Source organism: Hemiscyllium ocellatum, chromosome 16 (assembly GCF_020745735.1).
Source record: "Hemiscyllium ocellatum isolate sHemOce1 chromosome 16, sHemOce1.pat.X.cur, whole genome shotgun sequence".
Lineage (NCBI taxonomy): Eukaryota > Metazoa > Chordata > Chondrichthyes > Orectolobiformes > Hemiscylliidae > Hemiscyllium > Hemiscyllium ocellatum.
This window is the reverse complement of record NC_083416.1, coordinates 46844138-46864810: the sequence shown is the minus strand read 5'-3', so window position 1 is coordinate 46864810 and position 20673 is coordinate 46844138. Positions and strand designations below refer to the sequence as shown.

The window sequence follows — 20673 nt, the reverse complement described above, 5'->3', positions numbered from 1 at the left end:
ACATCAGCTCTAGCCTTCCCAGCCTGCTTCAATCCCCTGCAGTTTACTTACTACCACAACAGATGGCATTTACTTTGTGTAGAACTGGGGTGGACAAAGTTAAAAATCAACAGACCATTGTTCGCAGCAAACTGCCCTGCCTTCAAGACAACATCGAGCACAACACTGTACAAACCTGTCATGTCAACCACTGCAAGATGTGTCAATATCAACACGGATACCACTATACGTGGGGACACCTCCCATCATGTACGTGGCAGGTACTCAAGTGACTTGGCCAACATAGACTATCACATATGCTGCAGGCAAGGACGCTCAGAGGAGAGACCAAGCAGATGCTACAACAACGGATGAATGGACATCACAGAACAATCGACAGGTAGGAGTGTTCCCTCCCAGTCAGGAACACTTCAGTGGTCAGTGACACTTGGCCTTGGATCTTCGGGTGACTGTCCTACAAGGCTGACCTCAGGACATGCAACAATACAAAAGTGGCTGAACAGAGGCTGATAGCTAAGTTCCGTACCCATGAGGGTGGCCTCAGCAGGGATCTTGGGTTCATGTTACATTATAGGTGACCCATTACACTATACACTCACTCACTCAAACACACGCACACAGTCTCTCTCTCTCTCTCTCTTAGACACACACACATACACCATCCAGCCCTCCCCCACACACCCTCTCACAGGCTTATACTCCAGCACACCCACACACACACACTTTAACCAAGCTTTCACACATGCAAACACACACACACCTGTGCATTCACTCTTACATGTGCACACATATACACACTCTCTCTCTCATTCACGCACACACACAGGTCTATAGGGTGATTTTGTATTTGCAGATGCATTGTATTTTGCTCAAAAAATGTGCAATCTGCAAGCAGTCAATGCATGTAATATTTTGTAAATTTCACTTTGGAAATAAATCCAGACTGACTCAAGTTTGGGATAGACAGACAGACTCTGACCTCACATTTTTAATTCATTGTCTGAGCTGAGATGTCACCTTTTGTTATAAAAGCTTAAATTATCTTGAGAAAGTGACTTCAAATAAGTTCTGGAATTTATATATTATGAACTGAAACTTGAAACCCATTCTAAAAGATGAAAGAGTTAACAATCCAGGTTTGTTCAATATATCACTGAATGACACTGTCATCTTCTGCTATAAATTCTGTGCCTTATGATCTTATACTCTACAACCACCTGATGAAGGAGCAGCGCTCTGAAAGTTAGTGCTTCCAAATAAACCTGTTGGACTATAACCAGTGTTGTGTGATTCTTGACATTTCTCTAGCCCTATACTCATCCATGGAACATGTGGATAATAATGGTACCTATGTCAGGTTTCTACTTATTGACTGCAGCTCTGCCTTCAACACCATAGGGGCAGCAGGTTGGCTCATTGGTTAGCACTGCTGCCTCACAATGCCAGGGAGCAGGGCTCGATTCCAGCCTCGGGTGACTGTCTGTGTGGACTTTGCACATTCTCCCCATTTCTGTGTGGGTTTCCTCCAGGTGCTCCAGTTTCCTCCCACGATCCAGAAATGTGCAGGTTAGGTGAAGTGGCCATGCAAAATTGCCCAGTGTTCAGGGATGTGAAAGTTAGGTGATTAGTTGGGGTAAATATAGGAAAATAGGGTAGGGGAATGTGTCTGGGTGGGTTACTCTTCAGAGGGTCGGTGTTGGCTTTTTAGGCCTAACGGCCTTTTCCACATTATAGGGATTCCATAATTCCAACCAAACTAATCTCCAAACTCTGAGACCTAGGTGTCTGCTCAGTCTTCTGCAACTGGATCCTCAACTTCCTGACCTATAGACTGCAACCAGTGAAGACAGACATTAGCAGCTCCTCTATGATAATCCTTAACACTGGTGGCCTAGAAGGATGCATATTGAGGTCCCTACTGAACACTCATGTGTGTGGCCAAATTTCATCTGAACTCCTTCTACAAGTTCGCTGACAACACCACTGTTGGCCGGATATAAAACAATGATGAGACTGAATACAGGAAGGAGGTAGAATGCCAGGTGACGTGATGCAAAGATAACAATCTCTCCCTCAACGTCAGCAAGAGTAAAGAGCTGGTCATCGACTTCAGGAAGCAAGAAGGAGTATACACCCCGAATTACATCATTGGAGCAGAGGTGGAGATGGCAGAGAGCTTCAAGCTCCTGACCATGACAATCACCAATAATCTGTCCTGGACTACCCAATTAGATACAATGGTCAAGGCGGCACAATAACGCTGCCTCTTCCTCCAGTGGCTAAGGAAATTCAGCAGGACCCTCACCAATTTTTAGAGACGCACATTAAAAAAAAAGTATTTATATTGATGCGTGATTTGGTACAGCAACTACTCTGCCCAGGACTGTAATAAAGTACAGAAAGTTGTGAACATAGCCCCAACCATCACACAAGCCAACTTCCCATCCATCGACTCTATCTACATTTCTCATTGCTGCAAAGGTGGCCAACATCAAGGACCCCCCCCCACCCACCTCCCCCACCCCAGTTATAATCACTTCCAACCTCTTCCATCAGGCAGAAGATACAAAAACTTAAACACACCAACAACAGGTTCAAGAATAGCTTCTTCCTTGCCCTTATCAGACTGCTGACTAAACCTCTCAAATTTCAAACCCAGTGCTGATCTAGCTTTTGTATCTAAAAACTAAAAAATGGTTTTTAAAGTAATCATCTGGGACCATCAGGATAATCAGTTTATTTAAAATGCACTTGTTTGGCCACACAGTAATTGTTTTTATTATTAGCAGTCAAGACAGTAGCTGCTTAATGAGACCATACTTCAGTGTCATCAGCTGATAGCACCTGACACTGAAATGGTCGTGGCTTCACCTTTTGTGCAGTGTAACTTTGCATGTATTGCTCTGTTCAATCACCCTATAATCTGTGTTCGATGTTACAATCTGCCTGTACTGCAGGCAAAACAAAACCTTTTCATTGTACTTCGGTGCATGTGACAATAATAAATCAAATCATATTTTTGTGTCTTTGAGTAGTAACAGTCAGATGATACCAGTGGAGGAATTCTATTTTGTGAACTTTCTTAAAATTAATAAAGTTACCAACAGATAATTAAGAATTTGGATGGTGAGGTCCATCAGTAACTATGATCAAATCGGCTTTAACCTTAATCCCCTTCCCGAATCAGCTCCATAGTTCTCACTTATTGTATGAAAATGGTGATGGTTGTGGAACCAGGTCCTGAGTAGATTCTTTCTTTCTTTCCAGCTCGGGGAACATGTTGGATGACTGCAGATCTAGGGCTGAGGGGTAGAGAGACAAATTCTGATGTTATCACCAAAATTTGGCAGATGCAGAAATCAGTTCTGAAGACAACTCATACCAGTCTCAGAACATTAACTCTGTTTCTCCCATCATAGATGCTGACAGACCTGCTGAGTTTGTCTGACAGTTTCCAGTGCTGTCCTACCTGACTATCCATTCTGTTCAGCTCATCCAAAAATATTCTGCTGCCAAAATACTATCTAAGAAACACAGAAGATAGGAGGAGTAAGCCATTGGGCCCTTCTAGCCTAAGTTACTATTCATTATGGTCATGGCTGAACATCCAAATTCTTGATGAAGTGGTGACAATCTTGGACAGGGGTGGAAAGCATCAGGAGTCACATGACACTAACTTATAGTCCAATAGGTTTAATTTGAAATCATAAGCTTTCAGAGCACTCATCCGTCAGGTGAAGCGAAGGGAAGCACATAGGCAAAGGATCTCTGAAAGTTTACCATTTCAAATAAACTTATTGGATAATAAGCTGGTGTCATGTCTGTTCTGACTTCATCCAAATTCTTGGCAGTTTCCATTTTCTTTTCTTACACCATGGTAAAGCACCTTGGGACATTTTTCTAACTAAAATTGTTGTTTAAAGCAAACTATAGGCAGTTAATATTTGCAAAGTTTGTAAAGAATATTTAAAAAATCAGTTATCTCAAGGTCCTTACATGAGACACATCTGTACTACTTGGAGAAAAATTGCAATATCACCACATGTTCTTTGCAAGAAACCTCAAATGTTGGCAAGGAATGATAACTACCCACAACACAAACAAGACTGTGTTCAATTTAGCCGTGACTGTGACCAGTCAACAAGTCCTTCTGGAACACACTGCTTTATTCAGTTAAGAAACTTATGTTGATAATTATATTATGAAGTTTCTGTAGGATGCCTCTTCAAAATAGGATTCAGATGTGTGGAATTACTGAAACAAGTTCAGGAAAACAAGTACAGCAATGGCACGCAAGACTTGCAATCGTGTGACTGAAATTAGGCCTGATCTTAACTCTAGCCACCTAGTAGAACAGCTGGTTAACATAGTGATTATGTGCTTATCTATGTTCCTGCTCATTGCCAGCCTAGCCTCCATTTCTTAGATCTTTGACAGTGGGGTGGAGATGTAAGTAGAACCTCAAAGTTATTTTAAATAAAAATTGTAGATGTCTCACGCAGTTCCTCACCTACCAATGAGGTCAGTGAAATCAATGTCTCGGAATCACTGAAGTTCTATACAAAATGGGCACTTAGCTGTAGGTTCATGAATCATGTTTTGTTTGCAGTCTGATTTCCCAATGACGATTCCTGTTTCCAGATTACTTCTTTCAGTCTATTTTTGGCATTATTGCACTCAATAAGCTTTAATTACTTATCATGGAGATTATCATTGCTTGGTTATTTTGGATGAAGGAACATTTGAAGGATGAAGTGCCATCAATAGAATCAGTATCTGGCTGCAGCTGCCTATTATTACAGGCAGAGTTATTTCGGAGATCTATTTGAAGCGTTAAGCCTTAGGCAATCATGATCTGCCTTTGCAGGTATCGGTATCTCTTGTAAGGCGACCTGCTGCCTGTTGGAGCAGGGCTTCACAGAGTAGGCAGGTTTCTCTATTTCTTTGACACTGGTTCTTTCAGTTTGTTACAGGAGGCATCAACCACATCTTCCAGTCTATGACACACACCTATGTTAAGCAGGTCACCAAGGCTATGTGACTAAGTTTCAGCAGATGAATTGATGTCAACAAGCAACATAACACTGGGGCTTTCACAGCAGTGACTGGCTTCCTTTGCATTTCAGACAATATTGACTACACAAATGTTGCAGTTGTACCAAATGATGTCAAACAGCAGCAGTCACTGGAAAGCTATACAGTCCATTAATGCCCAGCTAGCAGCTGATCACAGAAACAATGATTCAAGTTTTTTTCCAGATGTGGTCTTACTAGCACCTCATAATTAAAGCATAAGCTTCAAGTTTTTGTATTGTGAACGTAATAACTAGGAGTATGAGTAGGCTGTTCCACCCTTCAAGCCTTCTCCACCATTCAATAAGATCATGGCTGGTCTTCTCATGGACCCACCTACCTGCGGCTTTCACCCTATCCCTTAATTCCTTTATTGTTCAAAACAATATCTACCTTAGCTTTAAAAAACTTTACTGAAGTAGTGTCAACTACTTCACTGGGCAAGGAATTCCATAGATTCACAACCCTCTGGGTGAAGGAGTTCCTGCTCAATTCAGTCCTAAACCTGCTTCCTCTAATCTTGAAGCTATGACCTCTTGTCCTAATTTCACCTGTCAATGGAAACATCCTCTCTACTTCTATCTTATCTATTCCCTTCATAATTTTATATTTCTATAAGATTCCCCCTCATTCTTCAGAATTCCAATAAATATAATCTCAATCTACTCAGTCGCTCCTCATAAGCCAACTCCCTCAACTCTGGAATCAACCTAGTGAACCTCCCCTGCACCCCCTCCTGTGCCAGTACATCCTTTCTCAAGTATGGAGACCAAAACTGCTTACAGTACTCCAGGTGTGGCCTCACCAGCACCTTGTACAGATGCAACATATCCTCCATGCTTTTAAACTCAATCTCTTGAGCAATGATGGACAAAATTCCATTTGCCATCCTAATTACCTGTCGTACCTGCAAACCAACTTTGTGATTCATGCCCAAGGACACCCAGGTCCCTCTGCATAGCAGCAAGCTGTAACTTTTTACCATTCAAGTAATAATTCTTTTTACTATTATTCCTACCAAAATGTATGATTTCACATTTTTCCATTGTATTCCATTCCCAGACCTTTGCTCACTCACTCAATGCATTTATGTTCCTCTGCAAAGTTTTAGTCCTCTGAAAACTTTGTTCTGCCACTCATCATAGTGTCATCTGCAAACTTTGACACACTACACGTGGTGCCCAAATCCAAATCATCTTTATAAATTGTAAATAATTACAGTCCCAACACTGATCCTTGAGGCACATCACTGGTCATTGATTGCCAACCAGAATAGCACTCTGCCCGAATAAGCCTATGCCCGAAACATCGATTCCCTTGCTCCTCGGATGCAGCCTGACCAGCTGACTTTCCCAGCACTACTCTTTTCAACTTTAAAAATAAACGTGAAGGACGCTGGAAGAAATGAAAGGATTTTGGACAATTTCTGGATTGAAGGTGATTTATCACATAACATCTTGGGACTGAAATGTCCACACATTAGAGTGTGGTGGTTCACCTACTGTTTTCAAATGTCAGATGAGATGGCAAGCCAAACTTTTACAAGATATGAAAGGTGGATTTTATTGGATTTATTTTAGTTACTTTACAAATCTAGTTTGGAAGAGATGGAGTTCAATTGCTGAAGGCTAACAAGGTAAGAGCCCATGGTGTTACAAGGTAGTATATTCGTATGGAAAGACAATTGGCTGACTAATAGGAGAAGGAGGGTTAGGAAAAAGGAGACATTTTCAAGATGGCAACCTGTAACTAATGGAACAGAGATCAATGCTGGGGCCGTGACTTGGATGAGGAAAGTGAAATTACAAAATCCAAATTTACAGATGACGAAAATAGGAAGACAGATAGTCAGGATGAAAAGTCTGCGGAGAAATATAGACAGATTAGGCAAGTGGGCAGAAACTTGGCAGATGGAAATATAATGTGGAAAATTGTGAGGTTATGCACTTTTGGCAGCAAGATTGGAGAAGCTGAATGTTATTTAAATGGGGAAAGACCATAGAAAGCAATAGTATGGAGGGATTTGGAACTCCGTGTGCACACATCACAGAAAACTAGCATTGACGTTCAGGTAATATGGAAGGCAAATGGAACATTGGCCTTTATTTAAAAAAGAATGGAGTATAAAAATAGGGGCGGGGGGGGAGGGGGGGAGGGGGTCTTGCTAAAATTATACAAGGCAATAGTCAGAACACAACTGGAATACTGTGAAGAGACTTGGTCCTCTTTTCTTACCAAAGACATATTGTCACTGGAGGCAGTCCAAGGGAATTTCGCTAGGCTAGTCCCAGGGATGGAGGTACTGTTTTAGATTAAGAGGTTGGTTAGGTTGGACCTTTAGTCATTGGAGTTCATAAAAATGATAGGCAACCTTATTGAAGCATAGAAGATTCTTAGGCAACATCAGAGAAAGATTATTTCTCCTTGTGGGAGAGTTCAGAATAAAGCTTCACCCTTTTAAAAGGGAGATGGTGAATTTCTTCTCTCAGAAGGGGGTGAATTTGTTGTTTTTTTTGGGGAGGGTGTAAAGTGTCTGCCAATGTTTGATCACCTGCTTTGTTTTACTATCAATGCTAATATCCTTCTTTAGTTATGCCAAAGTAAGCGGAATAAAAACTGGAGTGTATGGAAATTAATTACACAATTTATTTTATAGCTTACACATGCTACGTTACTGAACGGTAATAAGTCTCCTTACAGTTGCACCTGGAGGTCCTTGGGCACCTTCTTTCCCTGGGTCTCCTCGGGGTCCGATTGGACCTACAGGACCAGCAAGACCTGGTGGTCCAGGATTGCCTTGACTACCCTGTGCATTGAAGCATAAAACAGAGTAAATGTTGAACAAGTCATTCATTTTGGAAGGAGAACATGATCAAGGAATACAAACTAAACGATACATTCCCAGGTATCTGTTCCAGTAAGTACACATATCTCTGAACGTAGCAGGATAAAATGAGAAGGCAGTTAAAAATGCTTTTAGGATCCTTAACTTATTGACAGATATAAAATACAAAAGCAAGGAAGTTATACTAGACCATTCCAAAACAATGGTTAGGTTTCAGGTTATGTTCAATTTCATAAATTACACGTCAGGAAGAACATTAAAGCCTTGGAGAAGATACATGACAGACTTACTAGAATGATATTGAGGAGGAGGACCCTGTGCTACATGGAGAGAAGCTAGGGTTCTTCACTTTAAAGCAGCAACGGTCAGGATGATATCTGATAAATGCATTCAGAATCATGAACGGTTTTGAGAGAGTCAATAAGCAGAAACTGATTTGAGTAACAGAAAGATTTACATTCAATGGCATTACAATGGCTGAGCAATCCTCCTCCTGACCATCCTGGCAGTCATCATTGATCAGAAGCTTAACCTGTTGCCATATAAATACTGTCAACACAAAAAAGGCAACTCACCTCCTGACTCCCCAAACCCTCTATCTATAAGGCAGAGGTGAGGTATGTTCTTCAGTGCAGTTCTAACAATACACCTAAAAGCCAAAGAATCATAGAGATATACAACATGGAAACAGACCCTTCGGTCCAACTTGTCCATAGTGACCAGATATTCCAATCTAATCTAATCTCAATTGTCTGCACCTAGCCCATATCCCTTGACATAGTTGCTGGCTGATCCCATTGTGAACGGCAGTGACCACATCTGCAGCAAATGTTACTTGCTGGAAGAACTTCAGATCAGAGTTGATGATCTGGAATCTGAGCTTCAAACACTGTGGCACATCCAGGAGGGGGAGTGTTACCTGGATGTTTTGTTTCAGGAGGCAGTCATACCCAGTAGATTAAGTAATTCAAATGCAGTAAGTGTTTGGGGAGAACAGGGTGTGACTATAACAGAGGCAGGTAGGGGGATTCAGAGTGCAGGAGCCTCAGTCCTTGACCTTGTCCAACAGGTATGAGATCCTTGCTCCCTATACGGATGAGGGAAAGGGCTCTGGACAGGATGAGCCAGCTGACCAGGGCACCATGATGCAGAAGGTCATTCAAGAGGGGGAGCAAAAAGACAAGTAGTGGTGGTGGTGGTGGGGAGCAGTGGATGGAGGGAATCTGTACCTTTGGGGATTGTCTCCACCTGAACCAATATGGAGCCAGTGTTCTACCAAAAAGAAGTATAAACAGAGTAGTCAGTATGACTTTAAACTTGAGTTGTGGGGAAGGGAAAGTGAAAGCGACAGGGAGCACGGAGTTAAATGGAAAGACAAACAGTAGGCTAGCATGTGTGCAGGTGGGTTTAAGGTCAAGTCAGACTAGGAATGCAGCAAAAAGGAAGGATAACTTAGGACATCTTATGATTTCCAATATCTCTAATAATGATAAGTTAGCTAGCACTAAGGCGCTTTACCTGAATGCTCATAGTTACCGTAACAAAGTAGATGAATTAACGGCACAAATCATCGTGAATGATTATGATGTGGTAGGCATCACAGAGACATGGTTGCAGGGGGTTCAGGACTGGCAGTTAAATGTCCAAGGATTGGATTGATAACTTATCAAAAAGACAGAAGTGGGCAGAGGTGGGGTTGCCTCATTATTTAAGGAGGAGATTAAATCTATGGCAATGAATGACATCGGGTCAGATAATATGGAGTCTGCGCAGGTGGAGTTGAGGAACCACAAATGCAAAAAAAACCATAATGGGAGTTATGAACAGACCTCTTAACAGTGGTCAGGACCAGGGTGCAAGGTGTACCGGGTAGTAGATAGAGCATGTCAGGAAGCCAAGGTCACTGTGATCATGGAGGACTTCAATATGCAAATGAGTAATGTTGCCAGTGGGGGGGGGGGGGGGGGGGGGGGGGGGGGGGGGAGGGGGGTCAGCCATGGCTGACAAGGGAAGTCAGGAAATGTACCAAAGGGAAAAAGAGAGCCTATAAAAGTGGTCAAGAGCACTGGGAAATCAGAAGATTGGGAAGGTTACAAAAACAAAGAGAGGATAACAAAGAGAGAAAGAAGGAAGGAGAGGATCAAATATGAAGGTAGGCTAGCCAGTAAAGTAGACATTGGGCTACTCCAAATTGATGCTGGAAGGTTAGTGATGGGAGATAAGGAAATAGCTGAAGTACTTTATGTCAGTCTTCACAGTGGAAGACATGAGTAATATCCCAACAATTAAGGAGAGTCAGAGGGCAGAGTTGAGAATGGTAGCCAATACAAAGAGGAAGTGCTAGAAAAGCTAAAAGGTCTAAAAATTGATCAATCTCCTGGCCCCGATGGACTACATCCTAGAGTTCTGAGGGAGGTGGCTGAAGAAATAGTGGAGGCTTTGGTTGTGATCTTTCAAAAGTCACTGGAGTCAGGGAAAGCTCCAGATGATGGGAAAAATCGTTGTTGTAACCCCCTTGTTCAAGAAAGGATCAAGACAAAAAATGGAAAGGTATATGCCAATTAGCCTAACCTCAGTTGTTGGCAAAATTCAAGAATCCATCGTTAAGGATGCGATTTCTAAATTCTTGGAAGTGCAGGGTCAGATTAGAACAAGTCAGCAAGGATTTAGTAAGGGGAGGCCGTGCCTGACAAACCTGTTAGAATTCTTTGAAGTAGTAATAAGTAGGTTGGACCAGGGAAACCCAGTAGATGTTATCTATCTAGACTTCCAAAAGCCTTTGATAAGGTGCCTTATGGGAGGCTGCTGAGTAAGGAGACGGCCCATGGTGTTTGAGGAAAGCTACTGGCATGGATTGAGGATTGGCTGTCTGACAGAAGATGGAGAGCTGGGATAATAGATTCTTTTTCAAAAATGGCAGCTAGAGACAAGTGGTGTCCTGCAGGGTTCAGTGTTGGCTCAGCTGTTCACTTTTTATATTAACAATCTGGACAAAGGGATTGGGGGCATTCTGGTGAAGTTTGCCAATGATATGAAGTTAGGTGGACAGGCAGGCAGTACGGAGGTGGTGGGGAAGCTCAGAAAGATTTAGGTGGTTTAACAGAGTGGGCCAGGAAATGGCTTATGAAATTCAACGTGAGCAAATGTGAGGCCTTTGACTTTGGATAAAGGAATACAGGCATGGACTATTTTCTAAATGGTGAGAAAATCCATAAAGCCAAAGTACAAAAGAATCTGGGAGTGCCAGTCCAGGATTCTCTAAAGGTTAATTTGCAGGTTGAGTCAGTGATTAAGAAAGCAAATGTAATGTTATCATTTATCTCAAGAGGGTTGGAATATAAAAGCAGCGATGTGCTTCTGAGACTTATAAAACTCTAGTTAGACCCCATTTAGAATACTGCACCTAATTTTGGGCCCCACACCTCAGGAAGGACATACTGGCACTGGAGTGTGTCCAATGGAGAATCAAACAGATGATCCCTGGAATGGGAGGCCTAACATGTGAACAGCTGAGGATCCTGGGATTGTATTCATTAGAGTTGAGAAGATTGAGGGGAGATCTGATAGAAACTTACAAGATAATGCACGGCTTAGAAAGGGTCGACACTTGTTTCCGTTAGGTGGGGAAACTAGGAAGCATGGGCACAGCCTTATAATTAGAGGGTGGTCAATTTAGAACAGAAATGAGGAAACATTTCTTCAGCCAGAGAGTGGTGGCCTTGTAGAATCCATTGCCATGGAGTGCAGTGCAGGTCAGGATGTTAAATGTCTTCAAGGCAGAGATTGATAAATTCTTGATTGCACGAGGAATTAAGGGCCAAGGGGAGAGTGCGAATAAGTGGAGTTGAAATTCCCATCAGCCATGATTAGATGGGGGAGTGGACATGATGGGCAGAATGGCCTGACTTCCACACCTGTCTTATTGTCTTATGGCCTTATCAAAGCAGCACAATTGATCCACCACCATAAACATTCACTCCTTCCACTGTGCACATTACAATAAAGGCACTGAAGTAGTTTGACAGCACCCAAAGCCCACGGCCTCTACAATTTTGGAAGAACAAGGACAATAGGTGAATGAAAACACCATCTACAAAGTTCCTTTTCAAGCTGAACCCCATTCTGATTGGGAAATATATCACTTGCAATGCCAAGGCACATAAGACTATGGGCCAAATGTTTAAACAATGCGGTTAGGACAGTTAAGTGCTTGCTTTTCACCAGTGCAGGGTCAAAGGGCATTTTTCTGTGCTGCAGACCTCTCTGGCTGTGATTCTTCAAATAAGGAAGTGGGCTCTTTGGCGCTGGTCTTCTAGAATTACATGGAAGGAGAGGCTAATATGCTGGTCACTTGCTAGACCTTCCACATTCAGATCACTGGTACCACCACTTTTAAAGCCCACCACTTCAGATACTGCAAGCCAGGGACTACCATTCACATGATGGTACCCATCATCACGGAGGACATGGCCCAGATGGAAAGCTCACTCCCTTTTCCCACACTTCACTGACAGTGGATCCTGGAGGTGCCGGTCGAAGGAGTGAACAAGAGGTGGAACGTTCTCTTTCCTGCTTACAGCCACAGAGGCCACACCACATCAGCAGATACAGAGTTAACATGGACCTAAATAGCAGTCTGGGGTCAGTGCTGTGTCCTGGGTGGAGCTCAGTAAGAAAGAGTCAATGAACATCTGAAATAAAAACAGAAATTGCTTGAGAAATTCAGCTGGACTGACAGCATCTGTGGAGAGAAAGCAGAAGTGTCACCAGACTTAAAATACTAACTCTGCTTTCTCTCCATAAATACTGACCGACTATGAAGTTTCTCCAGCACTTTCTATTCACGATGCAGATTTCCAGCATCTGCAGCTACAACTCCCACCACACTTTGCTTTTGGGAGGTGGGATGTGTTATTGGCCTTGAGATAGTTGGCATTCTTCTCTCCAGGTTCTCTTCCATACTTCCTCTTACAAACGGGTGTTCTCAAAGAATTGTGTCCCTTCATACAAGAGTTTCCTCAAGTCAGTTTCTTCTGAGTGAGGGTATTCCAGGCATCAAGGCTTACATTGCAATTCTCGAGGGAAGCCTGCAGGGAGACTTTGAAATACTTCCTTTGCCCTCCTCTCATTTAAGCACTTTCCTTGATATAGGCAAAGATTATTTGCTTTGGTAGTTGGAACTCTGTCAACTGAAGCTTGCAGCCAGCCCAGTGGAGTCAGTTTTGGATGACCGTTGTGTCAATGTTGGTGCTATTTGGTCCTTCAGTGTCACTGATGTTACTACACCTGTCCTCACAGCTGAGGCAGGGAATCTGTTTCAAACAGTATTGGTACAGGTACTTCTCCAGGGCCTTGAGCTGGCGTCCTTACGTAACCCAGAGTTTGGAGCCATATAGAAGAACTAGAAGGATGGCTGCTTTATGCACAAGGTTCTTGGTATCAGGACAAATGTTCCAGTCAAAGATTCTCGTTCTTAGGCATCTGAAAGCAATGGTCAATCTCGACATCGATATCAGCCTTAAATAAAAGGCAGCTCCCCAGCTCCCACATTTGGGAGGATTTGTCCATTGATCTTAATGGAGGGATAGATCAGAACTTGCCCTGAGACATGTTCGTAAAGGACTTGAGTCTACCTGAGGTTGAGGGGGAGACCAATGCTATGATATGTTTCTACGAAGGTGTTAAACAAGGCTTCAAAATTCTCTTCTGAGAGAGTGGAGATTACATTGCCTTCTGTATACTGAATTTCTACAAGCGATGTCACTGATGCTTTCTTCTTGGATTTCACCTGGTTGAGATTATAAGTCACTATTGTATGCATTTCATCTACTCAAAGGCTCATGTACACCCCTTCCTGGCCTCTGCACTTCCTACTCACTCACTAGGGATATCTCACCTGCTCCGACAGAACTACTTTTTCATCCGCTTCCATCATGCTGAAACTCCCCCTGTGTGTCATTGCAGGAAAAAATGGCCCACATCCATCAGACTGGTTGCTCTGTCCATGCTCCTTAGACAGGTTATACTTGACCTGAGGGAAAACTGTAGCCCAAACACCAGACTGCAAGGACCTGAATCCCTGAACGTGGGAGAACATCACACAACCAGCCTTTAGAGGGCAACTAGAAATGGTCATAAATCCTGACCCAGCCAGTGTCTCCCACACTCAGGAATAAATTTTAAAAATGCCTGAACATTGATAGACTTCCTTCTGTGCTGTATCATTATTAGCAGAGATGGGATGCAGCTTTGACTGAGGTACAAACTAATGGACTGGCCACCAATAGTCCTTACAGTTGCCAAAATTGGTTTTTGCCCCGAGTAATTTCAGAAATTAATTAGTATGACCCATCTTAAAATATTAAGTGTAATAACTATTAATTTCTTTATATTCTAATAGATATGATTTAGTGTAAATAAAATGAACTTCTCCTCAAATAATTTCACTTAAACAACACAGGGGATAAATTTGAAAGTAAGTTGCACTCCTCTGTCTGAAACCAGCCATTAAACATTCATCTAAAAAACTTCAATTATCCTGAAGATAAATATCCAGAAATTGGATTGGATCTTTAAATGAATTCATTTTATTTTAGGGATAGTAAAGTGATGAAAGGGACCATACATGTGCTTTATGCAATTATACAGCATTATCTCTATTAAATGCCATCATAAAGGCACCAGGTTATTCTGATATTTGTCTAGATGTCTTGTTTTCTCTTCCTTTTTTGCTGAGAACATGTCCTAGCCTTCTTCCCTCCAGCCTTGATAAATGTTGTTGAATGGCTTCAGATTGAATATCTGGAAAGATTCAGAATCTGAGTTCTGTTCTCCTTTTGGATTCCCTTCCTGATTGTCTCCTTTAAACTTCGGATTCCTACGATTCTCTGCTGTCAGTTTTATAGTATTTCTTTGCATCAATCCACACCTGTGCCTGTGCACCCACACATTAACTTATTTACTCTAAAGATAAAGTGGCTATAGCCTTACCATACCTCAGGGGTGCTATCTCAGTACAGAGAGATGACTGGTGGTGATTTAACCTGAGGGTCACCAAGCCTCATGCGAGATGAGATGTTGAGGAGAGTCCTTCATAGTAACCTCAACCAGTGCAGGAATTGAATCCATGCTGTTGACATCACAGTGCATCACAAACCAGCCATCTAGCCAACTGAGCTAACTGACTCCCTTCACTAATATTTCTAAACCATTCATTTATAAACTGCTTTTGACTATGACTTGACAATTCTAAGAGATCAGAAACTCATGGAGTTTAATTTAGATAAATGCGAGGTGCTGCATTTTGGGAAAGCAAATCTTAGCAAGATTTATACACCTAATGGTAATGTTCTAGGGAGTGTTGCTGAACAGAGACCTTGGAGTGCAGGTTCATAGTTCCTTAAAAGTAGAGTCCCAGTTCAATAGGATAGTGAAGGCGGCGTATGGTACGCTTTCCTTTATTGGTCAGAGTGAGGTTATGTTGCGGCTGTACAGGACATTGGTTAGGCCACTTTTGGAATATTTCATGCAATTCTGGTCTCCTTCCTATTGGAAGGATGTTGTGAAATTTGAAAGGGTTCAGAAAAGATTTACAAGGATGTTGCCAGGGTTGAAGGATTTGAGCTATCGTGTGAGGTTGAATAGACTGGGGCGGTTTTCCCTGGAGCATCAGAGGCTGAGGGGTGACCCTATAGAGGTTTATAAAATCATGGGGGACATGGATAGGGTAAATAGACAAAGTCTTTTCCCTGGGGTGGGCGAGTCCAGAACTAGAGGGCATGGGTTTAGGGCAAGAGGAAAAAGATATAAAAGAGACCCAAGGGGCAGATTTTTCACAGGTGGTGCATGGAATGGGTTGCCAAAGGAAATGGTGGAGGCTGGTACAATTGCAACATTTAAAAGGCATCTGGATGGATATATGAATAGGAAGAGTTTGGAGGGATATGGGCCGGATGCTGGCAGGTGGGACTAGATTGGGTTGGGAACAGGTTGGACCAAAGTGTCTATTTCCATGCTGTGCATCTCTCTGACTCTATGACTCTTAAATGAAAGGAAATGAGTATGTTCTGTATTAACCCACACCAGGAATGCTGATGTGGTTTTAAAGGACCTTGGGATATTTTACTACATTTAACGTGCTAACACAAATGGAATTTGTTGTTAAATGTTGCTATTTTCAATTTTCTTAAACTTCCAGAACAATGTGAAAATCAGTGGAAAATTCACAGCAGTGCCAACAATAAACAAACAATCTCTTTGTTAGTGCCTTGCTTAATTATTTGCAGATTCACTAGAATATTTACAAGAATGTCGCCAAGACTCAAAAACTGCAAATAAGAGGAAAGTTTGGATAAGCCGAGGACTCTCTGCTTGGAACAAAGGAGAATGAGGGCTGATAGAACTGAGGAGACTAAATAACGAGGGGTTTGGATAGGGTGGACGGGGAACAACTGTTTCTCCTGATGGAAAGGTGAAAGAGGGCACACATTTATGGTGATTGTAGAAAGATTTCAGAAGGTGTGGAAAACATTTTCTTCCAGAGGGTGGCGGGTGTCTGGGATTTTCCATCCAGTTTGGTGATTGAGGTTGAAAAGTTCAGCTCATTCAAAAGGAATCTGGATCTGCATCTGAAGTACTGTAAGCTCCAAGCTACAGCCTGGGTGCTAGAAAGTGGGATTAAAATGGGTGGCTAGTCTGTTCAGCGATAACTTTTCTAAGGTTTCCTAGTCCTAATAAATAAATCTCTTTATATTGGTTCTCCCAGGCATAGTGCTTCAAGATCCACATAGGTAGGTCATATCTCTATACCTCTGCTAATGTGTCCTGAAATGACATGCAATGGTATTGCCTCAAGGAAGTTATTCACTCATGTTAGTCATCGCTACTTGACAGGGAGCTGAAACAGGGAACTGCTTAAAATGAGAATTAGTAGCAGGTTGCATGGTATCTTGTACAAGAGATAACTCACTTGCCATTTTTCCTTTTACAAGTTTAAGAAGAATGAAAAAGGAAAACCAGTGAATTACAGCCCAGTTGGCTTCACGTCTGCGGTGGGGAAAATTGTTGGAGTCGCTTTCATGGTTAGGGCCACTGAACATCTCAAAAATTTTCAGTTTATCAGGGAGAGCCAGCGTGGATTCATGGTCGATAGGTCATGCCTTACAAACCTTACTGAACGTTTGGAATAGAGACCAAGGTAGTGAACACAGGAAGTCTAGGGATGTTGTTTATGTGGACTTCAATAATTGATTGAGTGGCAGGCTACAGGAAGTATGGATAATGGGTGGGTACTTAAATTGGTAGGATGTTGACCCAGTGGTGTCCTGCAAGGATCTGTGTTAGGGCCTCATTTATTACATTACTTACACAAATTATTTCACACCACTTGGATAGTGGCATAGAAAGTCCCATGCCCCAAATCTGCTGATGACAATGAGTTAAGTGGCACTGTATGCATATAAATGAAAGCATAAAATTACAAAGGAATATTGATAGACTCGATGATTGGGCAATAACTGTGGCAGATGGAGTTCCCCAAGTGAGAAGGTATACATTTTGGACTGAAAATGGTAGATCAAGGTACTTTCTAGATAGTATTAAGTTAAATACAGTAGATGTCCAAAGAGACTTGGGGCTTCAGGTGTATCAATCTTTAAAACATCACAAACAGATGCAGAAAATCATCAAGGAAGTTAATGGAATTCTGGCCTTAAATCTAGAGGACTGGACCACAAGGATGTAGATGTTATGCTGCGGTTACACCAAACTCTGGATAGACCCAACTTGAGGTTTGCGAACAGATATGGGCACTATACCTTAGGAAGGATATATTGACCATACAATGTAGGCTTATAAAAATTATATTTAAAATTCTTGGATTATGAGGAAAGGTTATTCAAATTAAGCCTATTTCTTTCTTAAACTTAGAAGCTTAAGCGGTTTTCTGATCGAAGTCTTCAAGATATCTCCCCAGCCTTTTCCAAGTAATAACAATAAATTATTTCGTCTTGTTGGAGATTCTAGACTAGGGGCCATAGTCTGAAAACTAGGGCCAGACCATTCAGGAAAGATGTTAGAAAGCACCTCTACACACAAAGGGTGGTCGATATTTGGAATTCGCTTCCATCAACAGCAGTAGATGCAGGGTCAGTTGTTAATTTTAAATCAAAGATAGATAATTTTTTGCTAAGCTAAAGGTATGAAGGGATATAGGCCAAAAGGCAAATAAAAGGAATTAGGCCACAGATCAGCTGTGACCTTATTGAATGGTGGAACAAGTTCAAAGAGGTGAATGGCTATTCCCGTGTTCCTATTAATTCTTCAATTTTTAGATAAATACTACATCCAATGATGTTATGTTGTTTGGTTTATTATTTGTTGGGCAGCACAGTGGCTCAGTGGTGAGTACTGCTGCCTCTCAGCGCCAGGGAGCCGGGTTCGATTCCATCTTCGGGCGACTGTGTGTAGAGTTTGCATCTGCATGGGCTTTCTCCAGGTGCTCATAGTCTAAAGATGTGCAGGTCAGGTGAATTGACCATGCTAAATTACCCATAGTATTAGGTGCATTAGTCAGAGGGAAATGGGTTACTCTTCGGAGGGTTGGTATGGACTTGTTGGGTAGAAGAGCCTGTTTCCACACTGTCGGGAATCTAATCTAGTCATTTATGTTTAGATTGGTGAAAATCTTTGGTACAAGGCTACTTTTATTTTTTTCAAAATGCTTAAGCCACATGTGATGATAATGATCTTTAAAATATGGAAGAGAGAAATCATTTTTGATTTAAAGTGCTTTCAAACTAAGGAGAAATTATTCTCTATCCAAACTTGAGGGTGACCCATTGTACCATTAAACATTTTTAATACAAAACATATATTGATTAAAAAGCAAATTGAAGACTACAGTAATGAAACGAAAACAAGGATCTTCATTTCAACTCCTAGGATTAGAGTAATCAAGACAAACAGCAGTTTATTTAAATAAAGAACACTTCTTCACATTTTGTAGCATCATGCAATAAAATTTGTTATGCAGCCTTTTCCTATATTCTGGCTATACTATATTCTAGGGTTTTCTTTGGGGAGGGTGATAGACAGTGGTAATTGAGTAAAGACACAAAGAAAGAAGAACAAACAGCAAATATAAATTGTCCTACAAAAAGATGGTTAGAACAATTACAACTTCACTAATAACAGCAGCAGTTATCTACCTTTTCTCCTTTTGGTCCAGGTTGGCCCTAGAAAATAAAACAATGAAAGATTGCTTTATAACTGAAGCAGATCTTATGAAATTCTTCATTGACTTACTGTTTTCTTACTTTCCTTTTTGAACAATTTATAGTGATTACTTGTGTTCAGCAAGATGATGCATAACGACACTGAAAACTAAATGTACTTTCTCCTTTTGCCATGCAATGTCAACATCAAGTGTCATCTGGTAAACTGTTATTGGGTAAAGAACAAATGTTTCTGTTATTCTGCGCCCAAATAGCTTTGGTCAGAACCTTAGAGTAGTCCTAACTTTATTCTTGCCAATTTTTTCTAGCTTTGCCCTTAAGGATTATGAATAAACTGTAGTCAGTCAGTCCTGGAGAGTTTATTGCATAAAAATAGAAAGTGCTAGAAATGCATGGCTAAGTTCCAAGACTGACTAATGGACTCAGCCCAGAAGTTCCTTACTCAGTTACACAGATAATCACTAGCATTGTTTGATTGACAACCTTAACTTGATCTTTATTTTTAAGTGTTTCTTTTGAAATGAGTGTTGATTTGGCTAATGGGAAATGCAATGGCTTTGTTTGAATGTCAGTTCTAGAAGAAAGTAACTTTTTCTACCTCTCCCCTCCCCCAGCAGTAACATTAAATGCCTGATTGATTGGTTCACAATGCAGAGTAGAACTCCCTTTGGTCCACAACTCCATGAGGAGTTGTTGACTCTGTCCTCTGCAGAAGTCAGTCAGCTTCATCAAAATTGAGGAGACCTGAAACAACCCCTGCCTAACATAATGAGCAAGGTTGGAGGTGCCTTGCCCAGACTCATTTCTCACACCCTTACATGCTGGATATAAAAGTTTGCTTGCTGAGCTGGAAGGTTCATTTTCAGATACTTTGTCACCATATTAGGTAGCATCATCAGTGAGCCTCTGGTGAAGCACTGGTGGTAGTGACCCAGTTTTTATTGATATGTTTAGGTTTCCTTGGGTTAGTGACATAACTCCAGTGGTGAAATTTTCCTATTGGCTCTCACAATGTTATTTCCTTTAGAGTTTGGCAGGAAATATATTGGGGTGTGGGATGCTTCAAATTACCATTCATAATGGAAACCATTTTTTGATTGAATTATTCACTTTACTTACCCCTCTTTTTCTTCTTGGTTATTAAAGTGAATATGATGAATTTGATTTAACTGGAGATAAGAGGTTAATATTGTCTATTCATGGCAGTTTTACAGTTTGGTGAGTGGGGACAGAACTGAATCGTTATGTTTTCACAGTTAACACTGGCGTATCTGCAATTAATTACTTTCATTTACACATCATTTTGATGAAATCATTACTGAAACTTTAATTCTGCTTCCTGATTTTCAGATTCCAGCTTGCTTACTATATTTGTCAGCATTTTCATTTTAGTTTTTTTTATATACTTTCCTTATTACCTATAATAATTATTAGGAAACCACAGGGATGTTCTGCAAAATATTTACAAAGAAGCTGGGCTGTGAACCTCATCGAATGCCATGTAACTTTTAATAATTTTTC

The 20673-nt window shown here is 41.4% G+C and overlaps 1 protein-coding gene across 1 annotated transcript in view; it reads right to left on the bottom strand.

Annotated features, from left to right (window-relative positions):
• The window catches only part of LOC132823071 (collagen alpha-1(XXIII) chain-like), a 241715-nt gene that overhangs the window by 105480 nt on the left and 115562 nt on the right, over positions 1-20673 (bottom strand). Inside the window, exons 7-8 of the mRNA XM_060836612.1 lie at positions 19126-19152; positions 7772-7879 (exon numbers count right to left, since the gene is read on the bottom strand). Coding sequence (XP_060692595.1) covers positions 7772-7879; positions 19126-19152 — 135 coding nt within the window. The remainder of the gene's footprint in view (positions 1-7771; positions 7880-19125; positions 19153-20673) is intronic.